This window comes from Cornus florida, unplaced genomic scaffold (assembly GCF_030987335.1).
Source record: "Cornus florida cultivar Cherokee Brave unplaced genomic scaffold, ASM3098733v1 CherokeeBrave_3.0.0_Hap2_Chr06, whole genome shotgun sequence".
NCBI classification, from domain to species: Eukaryota; Viridiplantae; Streptophyta; class Magnoliopsida; order Cornales; family Cornaceae; genus Cornus; species Cornus florida.
In genome coordinates, this window is record NW_026775576.1 from 95509441 (window position 1) to 95535281 (window position 25841).

General features: G+C 37.6%; 1 protein-coding gene across 1 annotated transcript; it reads left to right on the plus strand.

Moving 5' to 3' along the window:
• Positions 1–23057: 23057 nt before the first annotated feature.
• LOC132313059 (polyubiquitin 11) lies at positions 23058–24254 on the plus strand. The gene is made up of 2 exons (XM_059811680.1): positions 23058–23254; positions 23389–24254. The coding sequence occupies exon 2, from the start codon at positions 23389–23391 to the stop codon at positions 24079–24081; it is 693 nt and encodes a 230-aa protein (XP_059667663.1). The 5' UTR covers positions 23058–23254; the 3' UTR covers positions 24082–24254.
• Positions 24255–25841: the final 1587 nt, after the last annotated feature.

Sequence of the window (25841 nt, forward strand, 5' to 3'; positions counted from 1 at the left end):
TAGTAAAAAGTGAAAATATAAAAAGTGAAGAAATTGAAAGGAAAAAAAAAATTATCATCGATTTGATTATTATGAAATTATTTTTAAAAAAGTTATGAGAAAGTATTATTTGCTCCTAGATAGCATGAAAGTGAAAAGAAAATAATTGTGTTTACTAAAATTATCTTTTTATAATTTCAAAAAATCAAGGAATACTTTATCATAATGTGTGTAATGTTTTTACCAACTGAATCTAATAATAAGAAGGGATACTTTATCAGAATAAGTCACTGCTCTGTTCAGCAAGTCATGAAAAATTTTATTGTTTTGTTGATTAAGTTTGTTCAAGGCACTGGGATTAATGATCACACAAAATTGTGGCATCTAAGGGGATAAAGGTAAAACTTTCATGAGATATAAAAATCAAGCACCTGTAGGAATTCTAATTTCCTATATTTTTTTTTATTCATCTTATCCAAACTCATAAGAGTTTTAAAACTTCCAATGTTTTTTTTTTTATTTTTTTTTTTATTTATTAACCAAACGTATTTTAAAGGGACTTGAATAATTATGGTCTTTACTTTAAAAATTGAGAAAGTAACACTAAATAACTGCCATTATTCCGGAACAATAAAAATTACTGTAATTAAATTTTCTTTGGCAAACAGAAGGAGAGATTTTATGTAAATTATTTTTAATTTTAAAAAGTCTTGTCCTGTTATATATATATATCTCATAAATGTGTGGGTCCCCAGATATTTTATATCATCCATGAGCCCACAGTTTTAGGCTTACAAAGGAAGGCAACACAGTGGCGTACAGAGGAAGCCAATTTTGAAACCTATAAAAGGCATTGTGCATATACTGATAAGATATACAATTGAATACAAAGCAGTTCTCTTTCTCACTCTCTCTCGTTCTCTCTTCGTGTCCTTTCTGTGTCCCCCTCTCTCACTCTCTAGCTGTTTGTGTGAAACTTTCTATAACAAATATTACTATATGTATACACACACATTCATCACACGTTATCAGCACGAAATTCTGTCAATTGAGAAGAAAATTCTATTTTTCTTTCTCATTTCAAAAGGTAAGAAACATAATTATTTATATTAAAATGTTATTGTTCAAATTTTACATATAATTATTGAGCCTGCAGTCTCGCAACTATTTATTTATTTATTTATATTAGAATATTTTTGTCCATACTTGAAAAGTAAATTGCTGAGCCCGAAGTTTCGCAAATACTAAATTATTTAATTTGCAAACTCGAAATTTTGCATATATTAATATACTCTTTGTGAGCCTAAAGTGTCACAAATATTTAATACTCTTTGCAAACCTGAAGTTTCACAAAATTTATTGGCCTGAAGTCCAAATGAATCTGAAATTCTTTGACCTGAAGTCATTTACACTGAGTACTCTTACAAACCTGAAGTTTTGCAAAACATAAAAATATAAATTATGTGTGCCTTTTAATATAAACATATTTTGTCTTTTTGCTATTGTTTTGTTTACTGAAAGTACAAGATTAACTTTTTGACATCATATAGTATATTTACTGACAAATCATATTATAGTGACTGCAGTGTTTTTATAATCTCAAATTGATTATTCTTTTTGTGAAATAATTTTAACTATATTATTTTATCATTTATAGTTCATAATGTCAAATCTTACCAAGCTTGAATTTGTGGCACTTGATATCTCGGGCAAAAACTACTTGTCATGGATCCTTGATGCCGAGATCCACTTGGATGCCATGAATCTCGGAGAGACAATTTAAGGAAGAAAATAATGCGTCCCTGCAAGACCGCGCAAAAACCATGATCTTTCTTCGCCATCACCTCCATGAGGAATTAAAAACAAAGTACCTCACAGTTAAGGATCCACTTACACTGTAGAAAAATTTGAAAGAACGATATGAGCATCAGAAAACTGTGATCATTCCAAAAGCTCGCTATGACTGGATCCACCTGCGATTGCAGGATTTTAAAAGTGTAAGTGAGTACAATTCAGCCTTGTTTAAAATCAGCTCACAATTGAAATTATGTGGAGAAAAAATTATTGATGAGGATATGTTAGAAAAAACATACTCCACATTTCATACCTCAAATGTACTCCTGCAGCAGCAATATAGAGGCGCAGATTTACCAAATATTCTGAGCTGATTTCTTATTTGTTGGTGGCTGAACAGAATAATGAGCTTTTGATGCAAAATCACCAGTCTCGTCCCACCGGATCTGTACCATTCCCAGAAGCGAATGTGTTATCATTTCACGGCCATAGACGTGAACGTGAACGTGGACGCGGACGTCGTGGTGGTCGTGGATATGGTCGCAATAAAAATAATTATAATAATCGTGGTGGTCATAATTCCTCAATGGTTCCCAAAAGAAACTCCACACCGTCCCACCAGAAGTGGAATTCAAATGCGACCAAGTAGGCAAAAGAAAAAGCTTTGCAGAACAAAGCTCTTAAGATATATGATGACAAGCCTTGCTATAGATGTGGAACGAAATGTCATTGGTCGCGTACCTGTCGTACGCTCAAACATCTAGTTGGTCTTTATCGTGCCTCAATGAAAAAGGAAATTGAAATAAATTTTGTGGATGACGACTTGCCTGTTGATATTACTCACCTTGATGTTTCTGACTTCTTTGTTGATCCTAGTGATAGTATTAATCATTTGATTAGTGATGGAAATGTCCATACCAATTAATGTGTCATTCTCTAGCATGTTATCCCTTGTGTGTTTTAGCTTATCTGTATCAATATGTCTCTATCTAGGTTGTCCTAGTATGTTTTTATTTTGGCTATCTTGCATGTAAATCTAGTTTGTATTTCAAGTTTGAAGTAATGAAATATATATTTTGTGTATATGAAGAAGCATGGATATGACTAAGGCATTGACTGTACCTAAGATAAATGGTGAAGATATATGTCTGGCAGACAGTGCAACAACGCACACTATACTCCGAGATAGAAAATATTTTTCGAATATAACATTAGTTGAAGCTCGTGTCAATACAATATCAGGTCTAGCAGACCTAATTGAAGGCTCTGGAAGAGCTATCATTGTGTTACCATGTGGAACACAATTGAATATTGATGATGCTCTATACTCTGCCAAATCCAAAAGAAATTTATTAAGTTTTAAAGATATACGTCTCAACGATTATCATATTGAGACTGTAAATGAAGGGGGCATTGAATACATCTGTATTACATACCAGAAACATGTATTAGAAAAACTCCCTACTTTATCTTCTGGATTATATTATACAAATATAAGAGTAATTGAGTCACATGCAGTGACGCACCAGAAGTGCTCTGACCCAAATATTTTTATACTTTGGCATGATCGCCTTGGTCATCCTAGGACAACAATAATGCGCCGAATCATTAAAAATTCACATGGTCATCCATTAAAGAACCAGAAGATTCTTTTAACAAATGATTATCCTTATACCGCTTGTTCACAGGGTAAATTAATAGTCAGACCATCACCTTCCAAGGTCGTTGTTGAATGCCCCCCATTTTTACAACGAATTCAATGGGATATATACGGACCAATTCATCCAGCGTGCGGACCATTTCGGTATTTTATGGTCTTAATTGATGCATCAACACAGTGGTCACACGTAAGTTTGCTTTCTACTCGTAATGTTACATTTGCTCAACTCCTTACTCAAATAATCCGATTACGAGCACAATTTCCATATTATCCAATCCAGACTATCCGTCTTGATAATGCCGGAGAATTCACATCTCAATCATTTGATGACTATTGCATGTCAATTGGCATTCTTATTGAACATCCTGTTGCACACACTCACACCCAAAATGGTCTTGCCGAATCTTTTATTAAACGTCTTCAGTTAATAGCTAGACCATTATTCATGAGAACTAAACTACATGTTTCTGCTTGGGGACATGCGATATTACATGCAGCATCACTAGTACGCATTAGACCAACTGCATATCATAGTTTTTCACCACTACAACTTGTGATTGGTCAACAACCAAGTATCTCTCACTTACAAGTTTTTGGTTGCGCTGTATATGTTCCCATTGCACCCCCACAACGCACCAAAATGGGTCCTCAACGACGACTTGGTATTCATATAGGTTTTGATTCTCCATCTATTATTAGATATCTTGAACCTATGATATGTGATGTTTTTAAGGCGCGATTTGCTGACTGTAATTTCGATGATGCTGTTTTCCCTCCATTAGGGGGGGGGGGAAGAAAAAGCCAGAAGAGTAGCGAGTTATTAATTAGAATGTATCAACTTTATCTCATTTCGATCCTCACACAAATCAATGTGAACTAGAAGTTCAAAGGATCATTCATTTGCAAAGTATTGCAAATCAATTACCCAATGCATTCACTGACACAAAGAAAGTGATGAAATCGCACATACCAGCTGTAATGACCCGGTCATTTCCTTCCTTTCCTTTTTCCTCAGAATTTTACGGATGAATTTTTTTCGTTGAAATTTCTTTTCTGAGTTCAGTTTCTCGTCGCTTAGTGTCATCTCGAGTGCTCGGAAATGGTTTCTAGGACTCTTTCCTTTGGATTGACAACTTCCTTTGAGGACCGAGTCATTTCCACAATTTTCGTTTTTCGACACTATTCACTTTTTTGTCCTTATTCCTATTTCGTCCTTTTCCCTATTTCGTCTTTTCCCCATTTGTCACTTTGTTGGCAAAACCTTACTTCTTGTGCTCGGAGTTGGTTTTTGACTTCACGTATCTTTATCGTGGTTTTCACGAAATACATATCTTTACTTTTGTAGGAAAGTACTCTAATTGCTCCCGGTGTTCATAGGAGCATGGATGCATAATTCTTTGAAATTAATTTATTTTCTTGGGGTGTTTTTTGTAAATATCTTTGAAGATATTTTATTTCAGGGGTATCTAAGAAGATATTTTCATTTTGAGGCAGTTTTGCAGGTAACCCTTTTGTGGGGGCCATTGTGTAATTAATGAAAGTTGTTACAAATTATCTTGTTTTGAGCCTGGATCCTCGTACGAGATTCATTTTCACTTTTCGTCAAGTCGTAAACTCTTAAAAGTCCCTTCTGGTCGATGTTTTTCAGTTTCAAGGTTTTTGGCCTCGATTTGCGCCAAACTTGTTTGGGGCATAACTTTCTGCTCGGGACTCGATTTTTGACGATGTTTCTTCCGTTATTCTTATTTTCTCATTTTGAATCTTTTTTGTTCACAGAGTTTCATTATTTGAGCACGTCTGCTCAAATTTCACTTTTCCGGATCCGACGGGGCCCCGTTCAGGGCACTTTTTGAGATTTCTATAAAAGGGGGATGAGATATTTTATTTTTTCATCTTCCCCACTCTCTTGCACGACCTGAAGCTTCCATGGCAGCCTAAGGGAGGCTGCTACCTTCTCTCTCCTCATTTGAACTTCATTTCTTTGTCAGAATATAGTAGGGCCTTTACGTTTTGTGTTCGTGTTGACTACGCGCTTCTTTCACCCTTATTAAAACCCGTTTTTTGGCCAAATTTTGAATTCAGGTTTGAAGTCAAGTTGTGATTTTGATGGGGCTTCTTGTGGGTTCATGTAGATCGTATTGTCCCCGACAAAACCCTTCGGTATCGTCGGATTCGGAGCACTTTTTTTTCGGTGGGCTTTTGAGATTTTCATCTCAAATTGAGGTAGGGGATGTCTTAGGTTTATATTATTGTTGTATTGATTGTTTTATAAGCATATACAACTTGTGAGCATGCCTTATTCAAGTTTTTAGAATTTAATTTATTTATTTTCTTTGTTTAGGATTTAATTCTAATGATGATATATAATTTAGAATTAAATTGTGGCATACTAGTAAATTAGGCCTTGGTGAGTTGTGTAACATATATTAAATTTGGAGCATTTGAGTAAGAATTGCAAAACTTATTTAATATTTATCTTTTGTGAAAGATTAATTCACATAATTGTATCAAGCATGAAACTAACTTGGAATGTGATATTAAAGTACGTCTTGGTAAGTTCTTTAACATATATTAAATTGAGGACATTTGGATATATTTGAAAATCTAGAGAAAAATTAATTAATGAGCTTAATTAATTTTATTTTAAGTGTGTTGGTCACTTAAATTGATATTGGAGGTAATAGGTTGATAATCCCTTGAAATGTAGTCTATTTAATCACCTTATGAGCATGTTACTAATTTGATGTAGAATTAGTACTTGAGACCTCTTGAAATGGTAATTGGACTTAGCATGATATAGAATATCATTGACTTGCATAACTTGTTTAGATATATCTTTTGTAGGTGTATAACTTGTTAGAATATTACAATTGTTTACCTTGGAAACTAGTTACTAAATTGTGACTTATTTAGTACTTGTGGCTTAGTGTAGTAATATGGTTCAATTGTTGTAAAATATTCTTATTTTGGTGTATAAATTGCATATTGGAGGCTTGACATGTCATATGCTATCTAGACTTGAATTATAAGACATGATTTGTGTAACACCCCCACATTTCCCACGCATAAGTTGATCAGGCTTATACACGAAAAACGAGGGATATCAAAAACAATTGGCAATATACAAGCATGGAATACAAAATGATGGAAATAAAAGAATTTAGACAGGAAAGAAACATTAAATAATACAACATCCATCCATCCTTTATTTAATACAGTACTTCATTACAACTTGGAAATCCTACGTCAGGGATCCCTAAATATAACCCTGAGAGTTCAACGTCAAAAGTAAATAAAAACTGAAACTGAAATACTACATAAAACTTCTACCCTGCACTGGATCGTAGGAGTAGATGAGTTCGGATGATGGTCCCACACTGCTAACCTCAGCCTTGAAACGGATACTGACCGTATCCTGAAATAACAACAATGGTGGGTCAACCCCACGAGCAAGTCCTCTCTACTATGACCCAAATCAGAGAATCAAATAAATTAATCATTATGAATCGGATGAGTACTATATCTGTATACATCCTATGGGAACTATCCAATGTATAACATGACCTCAACCAGAATAGACGGTGATCACTTAGACTCACACTAGGTGGTCAAGTGTCGCCTTTCCCTACCCGGGAAATCAGCTATTATACATGGTGCACGGTACTGACAACACAGACTATAACGAACTACACAGTGATAACACCTCGCAAAGTACTGATGAATATACTGAGCATATCAATTAGGCAACACATGCCAACAATATTAATAAATATACCGAGTATGTCAATTAGGCAACACATGCCAATAATATTAAACCACATACCCCGACAGCCACACATCTGTCTATCGCAACGAATGCATAAGGTATAAATGAGTCTAAACTTATTAGCCAGCTCATATGGTTCTATATGGCAACACATCCATATAATATAAATGCGATATAATTAAACAGTCCATTTATTTCCTGAAATGCACACAGCATAATAATCATGGTTTATATATCAATTAACAGTATAAACATCCTATAAGATATCATGGATAATTTATCTGACTAAAACCATGGCCTTATTTAATTTAACAGTAATGTTTGATACCATTAAATACGATAATAACACTATTTATATTTAACAATGTCGTTAAATAAATCACATTAGTATCCGTACTGCGAACGAGCCAATAAATGCTTAGAAAAGATTAATCGGCCATAAGAATAAGTAACGGGTGTTAAAATAATAATTTCGTGGCCCGTTAAACCCGTAATTACCCACACAGTACCTAAAAATCCAAGTTTAAGGTTCTGGAATTTACAAAACAGGCCCTAGGGGTATTCTGGTAATTTCCAGCAGCTGTAGGGACCCCACACGCGCCCTCACGCGCCTCCCAGAGCCTCCCCACGCGCAGCCCAACCTTCCCCACTCTCCCACGCGCCTCCACGCGCGTCTGGCATCAGCCACGCGCTCCCACGCGCGTCTGGAGAGTCCCACGCGCGCGCACGCGCTGCCACGCGCGCACTAGGGGTGCCTTGCTGACGCGGCGTGTGCTGGTTGGTCGGTTGCATCAGATTTCCTACGTGCGCACCACACCGGATCAATCCACCTATATCTCCTCCATCCAACGTCCACGGATCCGGGTGTACCGCGGTATCATGGACCGCGATGCACCGGATCAATCAAACTCCACTAATGGCCAGGATGCGCGCGTACACCCTCCTATGGTGCGCCGCGTCGCACCGGATCACTCCGGTCGTCTCCCCCACTGCCGGCGACCGGAAAACTCGCCGGAAGGTTGCCGGAAATTGCAGAATATGCCCGGAAAAATCTAGAAAATTCTAGAAAAATCCCTAAAGTCTTATTTAATTATTTTTAGCCATTATAAATTTCATAGGACATTAAATAAATATATACCATCCTATATAATTAAAATTCCATTAATTTAATAAAATAAAATTAATAATTTATTAACCTCTAAACCTTGGCTCTATGCATAAAAATAAGCTAAACAATTAATTTATTAATTCAAAGGGGAAAAGTAGATAATAACTTGCCTTTTTGGATTTAAAATAAATCCGCCGGTCTGCGCGTAGTCGGGTAAAATTGCCTACACCGGTCCAAACTTCTTTCTCTTTCTCTTTTCCTTTCACTCTTATAAAATAGCTCTCTAGAATTTATACTTTGCTTCTAACTCCCTTTTATTTTCTTCTAAGGCAAGCTAGTTAATTTATATACAAAATATATAATATAAATATTACAAATATCTTATTTTTTCATCAACTAACCATCCTCCCAACCATATGGCTTCAATTCCAACCATAACCATTGATGCAATCCTATCATAATCTCTAATTTCATCATGACTTTGGTTTAATACTATTATTATTATTATAACTATTATTATTATTATTACTAATATTATTATTAATAAACTTTTATTATTATTATTATTATATTCTTATTATTATTATTATTAAACTAATATAATTATTATTATTGTTATTACAAAATAATATATTATATCATCATAATACTTTATAACACAAATATAATACTCTAATTAACTAATATTGCTTAATTAAACAAAATCAACAAATAAAAGTAATTAAAATAATACATGCACAATTAAATGAATAAATTTACTATTTTAACATACACAATTAATTTACATGCACAATTAAATGAATTTAATAAAATAATGTAGTATGCACAAATAAATAAAATTAATTAACCTAACACAAAATTAATTTAAATACATTCTTTAAAATTACGGGGTATTACATTCTCCCCCCCTAATAAAGGAATTTCGTCCCCGAAATTCACTACATACCTGTCTTAAAAAAGTTCTGGATACTTGGCACGGATAATATCTTCCCGTTCCCAAGTAGACTCTGTAGCACTATGATGACTCCACTGTACACGTACTAATGGAATAGTCTTCGTGCGCAGTATCTGATTCCTACGATCGAGAATACAGTAAGGTTGTTCCAAATAGGTTGCATCGGGTTGCAACTCAATCTCACCCACATCAATGTGTTGGTATCGATCTTCATCCCGTAGAAATTTTCGCAGCATAGATACATGAAAAACATTATGTACCCTATGAAGATTATCTGGTAGAGCCAGACGATAAGCTACTGCCCCAATCCGATCTGTAATCATAAAAGGACCCACAAAACGAGGCGATAACTTACCCTTTGACCCAAACCGCATTACTTCCTTCATGGGAGAAACCTTAAGCAAAACCTGATCACCAACCTTAAACTCCAAAGCACGAGTTCGACGGTCAGCATAACTTTTCTGTCTGCTTTGAGCTGTACGCATCCGATCCCTAATGATAGCGATCTTTTCTGACGTGTCCTTAATAAATTCAGGACCCAGAAAGCTGTTCTCACCAACTCCAAGCCAACAGACAGGAGACCTACACGGTCTGCCGTACAAAGCCTCAAATGGTGCCATACCAATAGTTTTCTGATAACTATTGTTATAAGCAAACTCTGAAAGCGGCAAATATTCCTCCCAATTGCCCTTAAAATCAAGAACACATGCCCGCAACATGTCTTCTAAAATCTGATTAACTCGCTCAGTCTGTCCATCTGTTTGAGGATGATAAGCAGTGCTAAGATATAGTTCTGTACCCAAAGCCTGCTGAAAGCTCCTCCAAAATCCTGATACAAACTTCGGATCTCTATCTGATACGATGGACAATGGTACACCATGAAGTTTCACCATTTCTGCAATATACAGCTTAGCATACTGTTCTGACGTAAAGTTTGAACGAACAGGCAGAAAGTGAGCGGACTTGGTCAATCTATCAACAATGACCCAAATAGAGTTGTGATTATGCTGTGAAGTAGGTAATCCCTCTATAAAGTCCATGGAAATACTCTCCCATTTCCACTCTGGTATGGGAAGTGGCTGTAACGATCCTGGCGGTCTCTGATGATCAATCTTAATCATCTGACAGGTGCTACATTTAGAGACAAAGATAGCTATATCTCTTTTCATGCCGGCCCACCAAAACTGGCGTTTCATGTCCTGATACATCTTGTCTCCCCCTGGATGTACAGAGAACTGAGAAGTGTGTGTCTCTCTCATCACAACATTTCTCAAATTATCAGCTGAAGGCACAATTAAACGTCCCTTATACCTCAATCCTCCATCAGTCCCTATAGAATAAAAAGGAACATCTCCGGAGGCTAACTCCGAAACCCGATCAATACACTGTTGATCTGAGAGTTGCGCTTGAATGACCTGATGAATGATAGAAGGAGTTACTACCACACATGCCATAAAAGCGTCTGCTAACTCATCAACAGTCTTCAAAGCATCCCACTCTGTTGTAAACAAAGCTGAAAGGCTGACATAGGGTCGGCGGCTGAGGGCGTCTGCTACAACATTCGCTTTCCCTGGATGATACTGAATAGAGAAGTGATAGTCTTTCACGAATTCCAACCATCTGCGCTGTCTCATATTCAGTTCCCTCTGTGTGAACAAATACTGTAGACTCTTATGATCGCTAAACAATCGAAAAGTCTCCCCCAAAAGATAATGTCTCCAAATACGCAAGGCAAAAACCACTGCGGCGAGCTCTAGGTCGTGAGTCGGGTAATTAAGCTCATGAGGCTTAAGCTTCCTAGACCCATAAGAAACTGGTCGCTCTTCTTGCATCAACACACAACCCAAACCCTTCAGAGAAGCGTCGGTAAATACTAAATACTCGATTCCACTCTGAGGTGTGGCTAAGACAGGTGCAGAAGTTAACTTACTCTTTAATTCAGCAAAAGCAGCCTGACAAGAATCATCCCATACAAATGGTACATTCTTCTTAGTCAGATGAGTAAGTGGACCCGCAATTTTGGAAAATCCCTGGATGAACCGGCGATAATACCCCGCTAATCCCAGAAAACTGCGAATCTCTGTCGGTGAGGTAGGCTGTCCCCACTCCCTAACGGCCGCAACCTTGGCTGGATCTACTGCTAACCCTTCTTCTGACACTACATGACCCAGAAATTTGACCTCTTTCTGCCAAAATTAACACTTCTCAAACTTCGCAAACAACTGATGTTCTCGAAGTGTCTGCAATACTGTGCGTAAAGTCTGGCATGGTCCTTCTCCGACTTAGAGTAAACCAGAATATCATCAATGAAAACAATGACAAACTGATCTAAGTATTCTCTGAATACTCTATTCATCAAGTCCATAAAGACAGCTGGAGCGTTCGTTAAACCGAAAGGCATAACACGAAACTCATAAGATCCGTACCTTGTGAGGAATGCTGTCTTTGGAACATCTTGTTCTCTGACTCGTAGCTGATGATAACCAGACCTCAAATCGATCTTTGAGAAGTAAGTAGCTCCCTTCAACTGATCAAACAGGTCATCAATTCTGGGCAACGGGTACTTGTTGCGAATAGTGACCTTGTTCAGTTCTCTGTAATCAATACAAAGACGAAGAGATCCATCCTTCTTCTTTACAAACAGTACTGGTGTTCCCCATGGTGAAGTACTTCTGCGAATAAATCCCTGGCTGAGCAACTGTTGAATTTGATCTTTCAACTCTCGCATCTCCACTGGTGCCATTCGGTACGGCGCCTTAGCAATAGGCGTAGTGCCTGGAGCTAAATCAATAACGAAATCTATCTCTCGACTCGGTGGCAAGCCTGGAATTACCTGGAATACATCCTGGAATTCCTGTACTACCGGGATGCTGTCAAGAGATACCATAGTCGCTTCCTGTGAGTCCTCCTCAAGAACGAATAAATAAGTGCTAGGCCCTCTATCAGGTTGTGGTACAACAAGAAGATACATCTCCTGTCCTGGTATAGAAAATACAATAGACTTTTCGTAACAGTTAACCTGAGCATGGTACTGAGATAACCAGTCCATCCCAAGTATAACATCATACGAATGCATATCTAACACTAACAAATTTGCAAGAAATCGAAGTCGGCCCATATCTATAAGGATATCACCGCTATACTCTCGTAAAATTGCGCCAACTCCCAATGGTGTATAAATATTAAGAGGTTGGTCACATAACTGAGTCGTCATACCAGATAAGATAACAAAAGATCTAGACACAAAAGAATGTGATGCACCAGTGTCAAACAGTATACGAGCAGTTCTACCATGTATAGAAAACATACCCTCAATAGCCTGAGGAGCCTGCGCATTATGTGGCATGAAGTTATAAACTCTGCCATGATGCAACTGCTGTGGAGGTTGTCCCGGAGGAAATGGTGGTGCTGGAAGTGCCGGAAAATTCTGAACTTGCCCACGTGGCATCGGTGGGGCCGGTAGAGGTAACGGCTGATTAGGTCTCGGCTGCCCATACTGTCCCTGCTTAGCTTTGGGACACATCTTGGCCGGATGCCCAATCTCTCTACAGTGATAACAACGTCCCGTAAAAGGACCTGCCTGCCTTCTCTGTTGATTTCCCGACCACTGTTCCTGTCCGGTCTGAGGTATCCCACCTTGTCTACCCTGATTAGGGACTCCATCCCTCTGCACATCTAGGTTTCCTTTGTTTTTCTTCCAAGGTTGATGTCCTTGAAATCTGCCCCGATCATTGGACTTGGCACCATTGCTGCTTCCTTTCTCCCCTGTCTGGTAGTCTCGGTTAGTCCGCTTATCTCCCTTGGACTTCCGGTAATCACTCCTCATCTGGCAGTGCTGTAAGGCGGCATTAACCACCTGGATATAAGTAGTATATGCCGGACTACCTAAGATCACCACTTTAATCGGCCATATTAACCCCTTCACAAAGCGGTCTCTCTTCTTTTCTTCCGTATTGACCTCCTCTGGTGCAAATAATGACAAATTTATGAACTTCTGTTCATACTCAGCCACAGTCATATCTTCCTGTTGCAGATCCAGAAATTCGGTCTTCATCGCTGATCTTACTGACATAGGAAAATACTTGCCGTCAAAGCGAGTCTGAAATTCAGCATACGTCAATCTGGTCCTCTCATCGACAGTAGTAATAGACTCCCACCACTGCAATGCATTGCCTATCAGCATAAACGTAGCCAGCATCTGTTTCTGCACTTCGGTACAGATTACCATCCGAAGATGACGCTCGCTCTCCTGTTTCCACTGATATGCTAACAAGACATCTGTGGACCCCGCAAATGTCGGTGGATTTCCCCGGATGAACGAGTGACGAACTTTGTCCCATGACATTGGCTGTGCCACTGGTTCAGGAACAGGTACTATCGGAGGAGGTTGCTGGTTTCGTAGAGCAGATGCTACTCCTGCTGCCACCGCTCGTGCAATGATATCAGCAACTTGAGGAGAAAATTCCTGATTCTCATTTTGAGTTGGGGAAATACTGCGATGACGGTTCGCATTCCTTGTCCCACGCCGAGACATCCTTCTATTAAATTCAGAAAAATCTAACGTCAGTACATTATAATGGACCGACTAAAAGAATACAAAGAACCCTAATACTTAGGCTCTAATTATCAGAATACACAACGCGGAAGTATAGTAATCACAGATCCCTAAGACACTCGAACCTGGCTCTGATACCAACTGTAACACCCCCACATTTCCCACGCATAAGTTGATCAGGCTTATACACGAAAAACGAGGGATATCAAAAACAATTGGCAATATACAAGCATGGAATACAAAATGATGGAAATAAAAGAATTTAGACAGGAAAGAAACATTAAATAATACAACATCCATCCATCCTTTATTTAATACAGTACTTCATTACAACTTGGAAATCCTACGTCAGGGATCCCTAAATATAACCCTGAGAGTTCAACGTCAAAAGTAAATAAAAACTGAAACTGAAATACTACATAAAACTTCTACCCTGCACTGGATCGTAGGAGTAGATGAGTTCGGATGATGGTCCCACACTGCTAACCTCAGCCTTGAAACGGATACTGACCGTATCCTGAAATAACAACAATGGTGGGTCAACCCCACGAGCAAGTCCTCTCTACTATGACCCAAATCAGAGAATCAAATAAATTAATCATTATGAATCGGATGAGTACTATATCTGTATACATCCTATGGGAACTATCCAATGTATAACATGACCTCAACCAGAATAGACGGTGATCACTTAGACTCACACTAGGTGGTCAAGTGTCGCCTTTCCCTACCCGGGAAATCAGCTATTATACATGGTGCACGGTACTGACAACACAGACTATAACGAACTACACAGTGATAACACCTCGCAAAGTACTGATGAATATACTGAGCATATCAATTAGGCAACACATGCCAATAATATTAATAAATATACCGAGTATGTCAATTAGGCAACACATGCCAATAATATTAAACCACATACCCCGACAGCCACACATCTGTCTATCGCAACGAATGCATAAGGTATAAATGAGTCTAAACTTATTAGCCAGCTCATATGGTTCTATATGGCAACACATCCATATAATATAAATGCGATATAATTAAACAGTCCATTTATTTCCTGAAATGCACACAGCATAATAATCATGGTTTATATATCAATTAACAGTATAAACATCCTATAAGATATCATGGATAATTTATCTGACTAAAACCATGGCCTTATTTAATTTAACAGTAATGTTTGATACCATTAAATACGATAATAACACTATTTATATTTAACAATGTCGTTAAATAAATCACATTAGTATCCGTACTGCGAACGAGCCAATAAATGCTTAGAAAAGATTAATCGGCCATAAGAATAAGTAACGGGTGTTAAAATAATAATTTCGTGGCCCGTTAAACCCGTAATTACCCACACAGTACCTAAAAATCCAAGTTTAAGGTTCTGGAATTTACAAAACAGGCCCTAGGGGTATTCTGGTAATTTCCAGCAGCTGTAGGGACCCCACACGCGCCCTCACGCGCCTCCCAGAGCCTCCCCACGCGCAGCCCAACCTTCCCCACTCTCCCACGCGCCTCCACGCGCGTCTGGCATCAGCCACGCGCTCCCACGCGCGTCTGGAGAGTCCCACGCGCGCGCACGCGCTGCCACGCGCTGCCACGCGCGCACTAGGGGTGCCTTGCTGACGCGGCGTGTGCTGGTTGGTCGGTTGCATCAGATTTCCTACGTGCACGCCACACCGGATCAATCCACCTACATCTCCTCCATCCAACGTCCACGGATCCGGGTGTACCGCGGTATCATGGACCGCGATGCACCGGATCAATCAGACTCCACTAATGGCCAGGATGCGCGCGTACACCCTCCTATGGTGCGCCGCGTCGCACCGGATCACTCCGGTCGTCTCCCCCACTGCCGGCGACCGGAAAACTCGCCGGAAGGTTGCCGGAAATTGCAGAATATGCCCGGAAAAATCTAGAAAATTCTAGAAAAATCCCTAAAGTCTTATTTAATTATTTTTAGCCATTATAAATTTCATAGGACATTAAATAAATATATACCATCCTATATAATTAAAATTCCATTAATTTAATAAAATAAAATTAATAATTTATTAACCTCTAAACCTTGGCTCTATGCATAAAAATAAGCTAAACAATTAATTTATTAATTCAAAGGGGAAAAGTAGATAATAACTTGCCTTTTTGGATTTAAAATAAATCCGCCGGTCTGCGCGTAGTCGGGTAAAATTGCCTACACCGGTCCAAGCTTCTTTCTCTTTCTCTTTTCCTTTCACTCTTATAAAATAGCTCTCTAGAATTTATACTTTGCTTCTAACTCCCTTTTATTTTCTTCTAAGGCAAGCTAGTTAATTTATATACAAAATATATAATATAAATATTACAAATATCTTATTTTTTCATCAACTAACCATCCTCCCAACCATATGGCTTCAATTCCAACCACAACCATTGATGCAATCCTATCATAATCTCTAATTTCATCATGACTTTGGTTTAATACTATTATTATTATTATAACTATTATTATTATTATTACTAATATTATTATTAATAAACTTTTATTATTATTATTATTATTATATTCTTATTATTATTATTATTAAACTAATATAATTATTATTATTGTTATTACAAAATAATATATTATATCATCATAATACTTTATAACACAAATATAATACTCTAATTAACTAATATTGCTTAATTAAACAAAATCAACAAATAAAAGTAATTAAAATAATACATGCACAATTAAATGAATAAATTTACTATTTTAACATACACAATTAATTTACATGCACAATTAAATGAATTTAATAAAATAATGTAGTATGCACAAATAAATAAAATTAATTAACCTAACACAAAATTAATTTAAATACATTCTTTAAAATTACGGGGTATTACAATTTGTGTGGATTCAACCTTATTTGTGCATGGAAGATGGTTTTATGCATTAGTGGATTTGGTATAAATTTGGTCTAACTTATTGATTTTCTTATAAGTTTTGGACTCATTGATTTTGGAAAGCTTGTAAAGATATATTTCACGTGATGGTTAGGGTTTGGCTCTAGTGCGGAGACAAGAGTCTTCTAAATCATAAGTGCGCACTAGGTAGTACCTTGTGGGTCGTAATTGCCCAGAATAACTTATGCATGTGCCCACTAGGTAGTGCCTTGTGGGTCTTAATTACCCGGAAACACTTGCTTGGTCTAGTGACCACATGTCCTAGTCTTTCTACTTTGATTTCGTATTCAATTTCAAATCGTTAATCATGGATTACTTGTAACTTGAGAATCGGTGTTTGCTTATGTATTTTGATCTCATTTAGTTTACTTGAAACTGTATACTTAAACTTGTATCCTTGTTGGTGTATCTAAACTCTATCTAGTGTATTTACGCTTAGTATGCTTGTCTTATATGTGCGGATTTCATTTTTGTATACTTATGCCATGTATACTTGTCTTGTGCGTATGTGTTTAGCTTAGTATACTTGTGTTTGTATACTTAATTTATGAGTACTCTATACATATATCTTATACTTGTGTATGTATACTAGATATTGCTTATCCCGTTTAACATGATTTAGTATACTTGTGAGCATGTGTACTTGAATGTCGTGTATCATGTTTTAATACGGTTTAATGTACTTGAGCATGTATACTTGTATGCCGTAGTTCATTTCGATTGCATGAGTAGCTTAGGATGATCCTTGAGTTTCACTTTGACATAGATGTTAGGTGGCATGAACCCCTCTAACATGTTTCACCTTAAGGTGATAGAATTGTAAAATGCTAGGTCGATGCATGTTCATATCCTACGAGTAGCTTTATGTTACTCACCCACGTAGTGGGGCCATTTTTCAGGTACCGGGATCAAGATTCGAGATTCACATCATGCTTGGATGATTTGTAAACTTGAAGTTCTCATTTCTTGTAAATATTGGCTTGAAATGCCATTTAGAGCTTTATATGTCAAAATGTGTAAATTTGATTCTATTTTTGTAATGTGTACACAAGTACACTCTATGCAATGTATTTGACATGTATGAGATGAGGCCGGAGGCCGATGACATGTATCTTGTATTCTATGCAACTTTAACTTTATGAAATATTATGAAAAAATTAAAAAATGCTACGTCATTGCTTCATAACTTTTGCATCGGGTGTGGGAATTCCATTCTTATTATTTCATAGGGTCTTATAAATCATGTTTGAAGTGTGGCCAAGGGCCAAACGGTAATTTGAAATCATTTGTCAATTTTGGTTTCCATATTTTCAATTTCAAGTTCATTTTTGTCTTTTTGGCCTTTGGGGGGTTGAATTTTGATTCGGCCATTTTCGGGAGCCGCGGACCATTCCTGCGCGCTCAAAATCACCATTTACGTCTGCGTATATGATCGTTTCCGGGAAAAATCCTTTCCTTTGTAATTTGAGCCTCCTATGAAACCATTTTTCAATTTTGTTGCATAATATGTTCTAGGGGCATTATAGACTTTTCACATTAGTTTTATTTTCTTCTTTCGACATGGTCGCTTAGAAAACGTGATTTTAGGGGGGGTTTCTCCTTCGTGTTTTTCCAGAAAACATCATCTTGGCACCGGAAATCCCTCGTGAAGTTTCAGCTTCCAGTTTCATTTTAGCCGCTTTTTAGCTCTTTTGACCAGATTTCTTGGGAGGGGATTTTGGCCATTTCGCAGTGAGTTTTTTTTTTAATTCTCTCGCGAGTCATGTAGAAAAATCAATTTTGAGGGGGGTTTCTTCTTTGTGTTTTTGCAAAAAAAATTCATCTAGGCCTCCAAATTCAGCCTCTGTTCTGGAATTTTTTGAAAAAAACCACACAGCAGCTTTATGGGCTGCTGCCAGACATGGTGCACTCGGCGTGCGCATGGGGCTGTCATGGCCCCTCGTCGGGCCGCCACGACGTCAATTCTTTTTTTGGGGTTTTCTCCTTTGTTCGGACTCCGATTCAAGTGAATTTTTTTTTTAACTTGATTAATTTTTTGTCGTCTATCCAACGGTGTACTCGGTTACACCCGAATATTTTTGAATAATTACCAGTTTGCCCTTAAAGCTTTAAGTGTCTGTTTTTCATCGACATGCCGTTTCTCCTTCGTCCGGACTCTGAATCATGCGATTCTTGAGTCCATCTTGATTAGTTTTTCGTTGTCCTTCCAGCGGTGTGCTCGGTGGCACCCGAGTCCATAATTTTTAAAAATGACTATTTTACCCCTATGGGCTTATTTGTCATATTTTCGATCTTTTGCTTTCGCATCAGTTCTTGTTGAGTTCCACGACCTCATGGAAGGTCACTTTGACTTCTTAGAGTCTTATTTTCTGTTTTCGCTTCCGCATATTGGATCCGTTATCCGGTCAATTTTCAGTTCATCACAGGACACGCTGGCCTAAAAACTAGGGCCGTCACACTAGCTGCAAATATTCCAGTAAGAATTGACGTCCTTGTAGGACAGTCTGTCATTGTTATTGCAAATGCATCTAAGACACGCCAGAAGCGTGGTAGACCAGTCGGTGCAAAAGACACTATTCCCCGGAAGAGGAAAGCACAAGAGAAATCAAATAAAAAAATTGGCGCTCCTGAAGAGGTCACACTTGCAAAAGGAACAACGAAAATGATTGATTAATCTAAATGTTATAAGCAAGTAGCCCCAGAACATATGCATGCCCCGGAAGTGACACAAGCCCCTGAAGAGGCATTGGTACCTGAAAATAATGAGATCTCAATAAACTATAAAGAAATGTGCGATAGAAATACAGTTATTATTAACGATATATTCTCCTTTGCAGTTGCTCTTGATATTACAGGTGATAATGAAGATCCTGAACCTCAAAACATCGAAGAGTGTCGATGTAGAAATGATTGGCCAAAATGGAAAGAAGCAATACTGGCAGAGCTAAACTTATTAGCAAAACGTGAAGTATTTGGACCTGTAGTCCAGACACCTGAAGATGTCATGCCTGTAGGATACATATGGGTATTTGTAAGGAAATATAATGAGAAAAATGAAATTGTAAGATACAAAGCCCGACTTGTAGCCCAAGGTTTCTCACAGAGACCTGGTATTGATTATGAGGAGACATACTCTCCTGTAATGGATGCAATCACATTTTGCTTCTTGATCAGTTTGACAATCTCAGAAGTACTGGATATACGTCTGATGGACGTGGTTACAGCTTATTTATATGGATCACTAGATAGTGATATATATATGAAAATCCCTGAAGGATTTAAAATGCTTGGAGCAAATAACTTGAAACCACGTACCATGTATTCGATCAAGCTACAACGATCCTTGTACGGATTGAAACAATCCGGACGCATGTGGTACAATCGACTCAGCGAGTATTTACTAAAAGAAGGATATGTAAATAATCAAGTTTGTCCATGCATTTTCATCAAGAAATCAAAATCTGGATTTGCCATTATAGCTGTATATGTTGATGATCTAAATCTTGTGGGAACTCCTGAAGAGCTCACCACAACTGCTAATTATTTAAAGAAAGAATTCAAAATGAAAGATCTTAGTAGAACAAAATTTTGTCTCGGCCTACAGATCGAACATTTACCAAGTGGAATTCTTATCTATCAGTTAACATACACTGAAAAAGTCCTGAAGCGCTTTTATATGGATAAAGCTCACCCCTTGAGTTCTCCAATAATTGTTCGATCACTTGATGTTAAGAAAGATCATTTTCGTCCTTTAGAAGAAGACGAAGAAGTTCTTGGTCGTGAAGTACCATATCTTAGTGCAATCGGTGCTTTAATGTACCTTGCGAATTGTACCAAACCTGATATAGCATTTGCAGTTAACTTACTAGCACGGTATAGTTCTATACCAACTCGAAGACATTGGAATGGAGTCAAGCACATTATGCGTTACCTTCGGGGAACGACTGATATAGGGTTATTTTATTTAAGAAAATCAAAGCCCCGGTTGATCGGATATACAGATGTAGGTTATCTTTCTGACCCACATACAGCCCGATCACAAACAGGGTACTTGTTTACTTGTGGTGGTACTGCTATATCATGGCGATATATGAAACAGACCATGACTGCAACTTCCTCAAATCACTCTGAGATACTCACAATTCATGAAGCAGGTATAGAGTGTGTTTGGTTGAGATCTGTTATACAGCATATTCGAGAATCATGTGGACTCTCCTCAATCAAAGATAGTCCAACAATATTATATGAAGATAATACAGTATGTATTGCACAAGTACGAGGAGGATACATAAAAAGTGACAGAACCAAGCACATTTTACCAAAATTCTTTTCCACACACGAGCTCCAGAAGAGTCGTGATATTGATGTTCGGCAGATACGCTCAAGTGATAATCTCACAGATTTATTCACTAAAGCACTTCCAACTACAACATTCAAAAAGTTGGTGGACAACATTGGAATGCGTCAATTAAAGGATCTTCGGGGTTTAACTAATGAGGGGGAGCAATTGATCAAAGAGATATTAGCATACTGTACTATTTTTCCTTCGTCTAGGTTTTATCTCACTGGGTTTTCCTGGTAAGGTTTTAATGAGGCAATTTTAATCTATGCAATACCATATACAAGAATATTGTACTCTTTTTCCTTCACTAAGGTTTTGTCCCACTGGGTTTTCCTTAGTAAGGTTTTAACGAGGCATATTCTTAGTGTAGTTTTGTGGACCCCAATGGGGAGTGTTATATATATCTCATAAATGTGTGAGGTCCCTAAATGTTTTATATCATCCATGAGCTCACAGTTTAGGCTTACAAAGGAAGGCAACACAGTGGCGTACAGAGGAAGCCAATTTTGAAGCCTATAAAAGGCATTGTGCATGTATTGATAAGATATACAATTGAATACAAAGCAGTTCTCTCTTTCGTTCTCTCTTCGTGTTCTCTCTCTGTCTCACTCTGTATGTGTGAAACTTTCTATAACAAATATTACTATATATATACACACACATATTCATCACATGTCCTAAACAATTCAAAGTTCCAATTAGGTTTTGGATTTAATTTATTCTTATTTCCTGATATACCCCTCTCTGATTCCTACTCTAGTTCTAAGGTCATGTTTGGTGTGAGTGAATGGAATCAAATGAAGTTAGAATGAAATACTTTTATTTCCATTCTCTTGTTTCTAGTGTCATATTAAAAGTGGAATGGCCATTCCAAGGCATTCCCAAGGAATGCCCATTCCATTTAAAAAGTGGAATGCCCATTCCTCTTCTTGAAATGTGGAATGACCATTCCATTCCCATTAATAATACAATAAAAAAATTAAAGACAAAAAATAGCTTTGGCTTCGTTTCTATCTTTCTCTGCGTACCAAAAATACACACGTAAAAGTGAAGCTCACAGGTGTGGGATGAGGCTTGCTGGACTAACTTTTTGGTTTGGTCATCACTGGTCTCGTCAGACCAGTTCACAAAGTTTGTCGGAACTGTTGGTCGCCGTGACTGAAGCACGTCGTAACTGATGCTCCACTTGAATCGTCGATGCTCACTGACCAAGCTTCGGATGTGAACTTTGGTGGGTCATCGGAGTGAGCTAAAACTTAGCAACTCGCCAGAATGATGAAGATTGTGCAACTGGAGCACATCGGAATTAATAGACCTTTGTTGCTCGGAATTCACACCGGAATCACTGGTTGAATGAAGCTCGCCGGCGTTCATGGTGATGGAGCATCAGCTGGGTCTATCTTCACCGGAACCGTTGAGTCTTTGAATGCAGCTCGCCAATTTGCCAGAGCTAAAAGGCTTTCACCAGTTTTAATGGAAGTCGAGAGTTCCAGTGTTCACCGGTTTTAACGGAAGTCGAAGGTCTGAACTTTTGCCGGAACAGTGAGAAGACTCTGTTTTGGGCACAATGAACGCTTCAGATTCAATTTCTATCAAACTTTGATTTGCTTGTAAATGATTTCTTTCACCAAATTCAATTTCTTGTTCTCTCTGTTATATCTATAATACCCACATATATACACATGTATATACATACATATATATATATATATATATATATTTATATTTCTCTACTTTCTCTCTCTATCTCGTTTATTTTCTCTTTGTATTTTCTTCCTTTTCTTTTTTTCTTTTTTTTTTTTGGTTTTTGTAAAAGTTAATTTTTTTAGTTAAATTTTTTTACTAATAATAAAATATAATTTTAAAAAATAATATAAATTCATTTCATTCCAATTTTCTTATCAAACACTGAAATGAGTTTCATTTTTACACATTTTATGTTCGAAACTAAACCGTAGCATCATTCTCGTTCAATTGTGTCATTTTATTCCGGACCTCCATTTATGTTCCATTCCAATTCATTCCACCGCACCAAACTAACCTTAAATCTTCTTTGGAAGGCATAAATAGATGCCATTGTTCTCTCAGTCCACACCTCTCTCTTTCTTGAAAAGCAAATATCTCTATCTCTGTTATCAACTCTCTCAAGGTATAGCATTTCATTCGGTTATCGTCTTCGATTCTCAAATCTTGAATAGTGCTCAATGTATGTTGGGTTTGATCTGAGTTTTCGCTATAGATCTGTTGTATATTTGATTTTTTGTTTTCTTTTTTGAATTGCAGATGCAGATCTTTGTCAAAACCCTAACTGGCAAGACCATAACGCTCGAGGTCGAAAGCTCCGACACAATAAACAACGTGAAGGCTAAGATCCAAGACAAAGAAGGTATCCCTCCGGATCAGCAGCGTCTGATTTTTGCCGGAAAACAGCTCGAGGACGGTCGGACTCTCGCCGACTACAACATACAGAAGGAGTCCACTCTCCATTTGGTTCTCAGGCTTCGCGGTGGGATGCAGATCTTCGTAAAGACTCTCACCGGAAAGACAATTACTTTGGAAGTAGAGAGCTCAGACACTATTGACAACGTCAAAGCCAAAATCCAAGACAAGGAAGGCATTCCTCCGGACCAGCAGAGGTTGATCTTCGCCGGTAAGCAGCTGGAGGACGGAAGGACTCTTGCAGACTACAACATCCAGAAGGAGTCTACGCTCCACTTGGTGTTGAGACTTAGGGGAGGAATGCAGATCTTTGTGAAGACACTGACTGGGAAGACCATCACATTGGAGGTGGAGAGCTCAGACACAATCGATAATGTGAAGGCTAAGATTCAGGACAAGGAGGGTATTCCACCTGATCAGCAGAGATTGATCTTTGCTGGTAAGCAGCTTGAGGATGGGCGTACTCTTGCTGATTACAATATCCAGAAGGAGTCAACCCTGCACCTTGTCCTCCGTCTCCGTGGTGGTGATTTCTGAAAGCCCTGCATTTCAGTTTATTGCTTTGTGGTTCTAGTTGATTTGTGATTTGTGAAAACGCTGAATTTAGCATATATGTGGTTCCTTTAATACATTGATGGTTATCGAGTGCTCTGTTTGGTTCTACATGTACATGTTTCAATTAAATAAAATTGCGCTGCTTCTCAATTCAATTTCCGTGTTTGATTTGACTGGTTTTTGTGTGTCTATTTATATGTTCTATGGTTTGGTTTTTGTTGATTTTCTTAGCCATATAGATGCAAATTGGAGCATTTTTTTTTTTAGGAGATTTGAAGATTTACATTTATGAACTTGGTTTGAAAATTTGATTTTGTTATGAATGTGGAATGTGGGATGATCTTGAACATTCATATTTAGAGGGAAAGGCACTAGAGCAGTCTCTCATAGCCATTTAGTATTTTAGTGATGATATTCAACCCATGGCTCATGGGTATTGTTGGTGTTCAATGAAACAAGATAAGCCATTATGAGCTCACTAGTACATTTGAGGGGAGGATATAAGAATTGGGATAGTTTCAGTTGAGGAGGGTAGGTTGATTGGAAATATATTGTAGCAATGCCATAAAGAAAATTTGATGATGGAACTATGTATTTAAATCTCTTTGATCTGTTGGGATTAGCTTACTAGGGATTTATTTGATGATGGAACTATGTATTTAACTCTCTTTGATCTGTTGGGATTTACTTACTAGGGATTTTGCCCGGTCTCAACAACATAGAGGGCATTGTTGGGGAGCTTGAGAAATTTTGGGTTTTTGATGATTTACCAGAGAAAAGGGGATTGGGTATTTTGATTATTGTGATGTGGAGTAAGGTTCCCAATTTGTTTTTCTACTTGGTATTACTTGCTATTGAAAACAGAGGCAGTTGATCAATTTAAATTCTACATAGCACATTAGCACCTATGTTGATTCTATTCACACGTCTGATTTCAGATTCAAATATGGAATCCAAAAAATGAGAGATTAACAAAATCAAATCCAAAAATTTATTGTGATGGTTGAGATATGTCCAATTCAAATTGACAGGAGTGTTTGTGGATCTTTCTGTCAATTATTATCCCACTGTGACAGAGTTCAAATTCGTTCAAATTCTTTGAGTTATATCCATTGATTTTGCCTTCCTTTCTTTCCTTTGTTTGTGCAAAATTTAGGGGCTCTTGCTTCATGATGGGTTGGCAATGGCAAACATACATATCTTGACGGGATTTTGAGCTCAGTTCAGATATCACGGACCTAGGTTCCAATATATGACTTTCATTTAGGGTTTTGCCCAAGGTCCTGATTGTTGCTTGTGTCTTGGTAAGGCTTATGGTGAGAGTGGGAAACTCAACTGTTGAAGTTTTGCGTAGAATCTTGAAAACAATAAGATACGGGGAGGTTTTTCTAGTTAAAGTGAGATACCGCTCTGTTAAGAGTTTGAAGTTTAATTTTAGCACAGATGAATCTGAACTGAATTCGTGTAGTTCTATTTGAATTTATTATTGTTATTTATTTATTTATTTTTTTTCATAAATATTCTATTTGAAATTTTGAGGCTATTGTTTTGGTATAATGGATAAAGTTCAAACAGCATCTTTGTTCAAATATTGCCAAAGGTTAAAGGTTCAAGGTTAGATTTTTATGCAGTCTGCCTGCCCAACTATCTGAATTCGAGACATCATCCAAAGGGTTATGCATGACCTGATATCAGATGGTAAGACATGGACTTCTCAGTATCAATTATTGTAGGCATTTTCA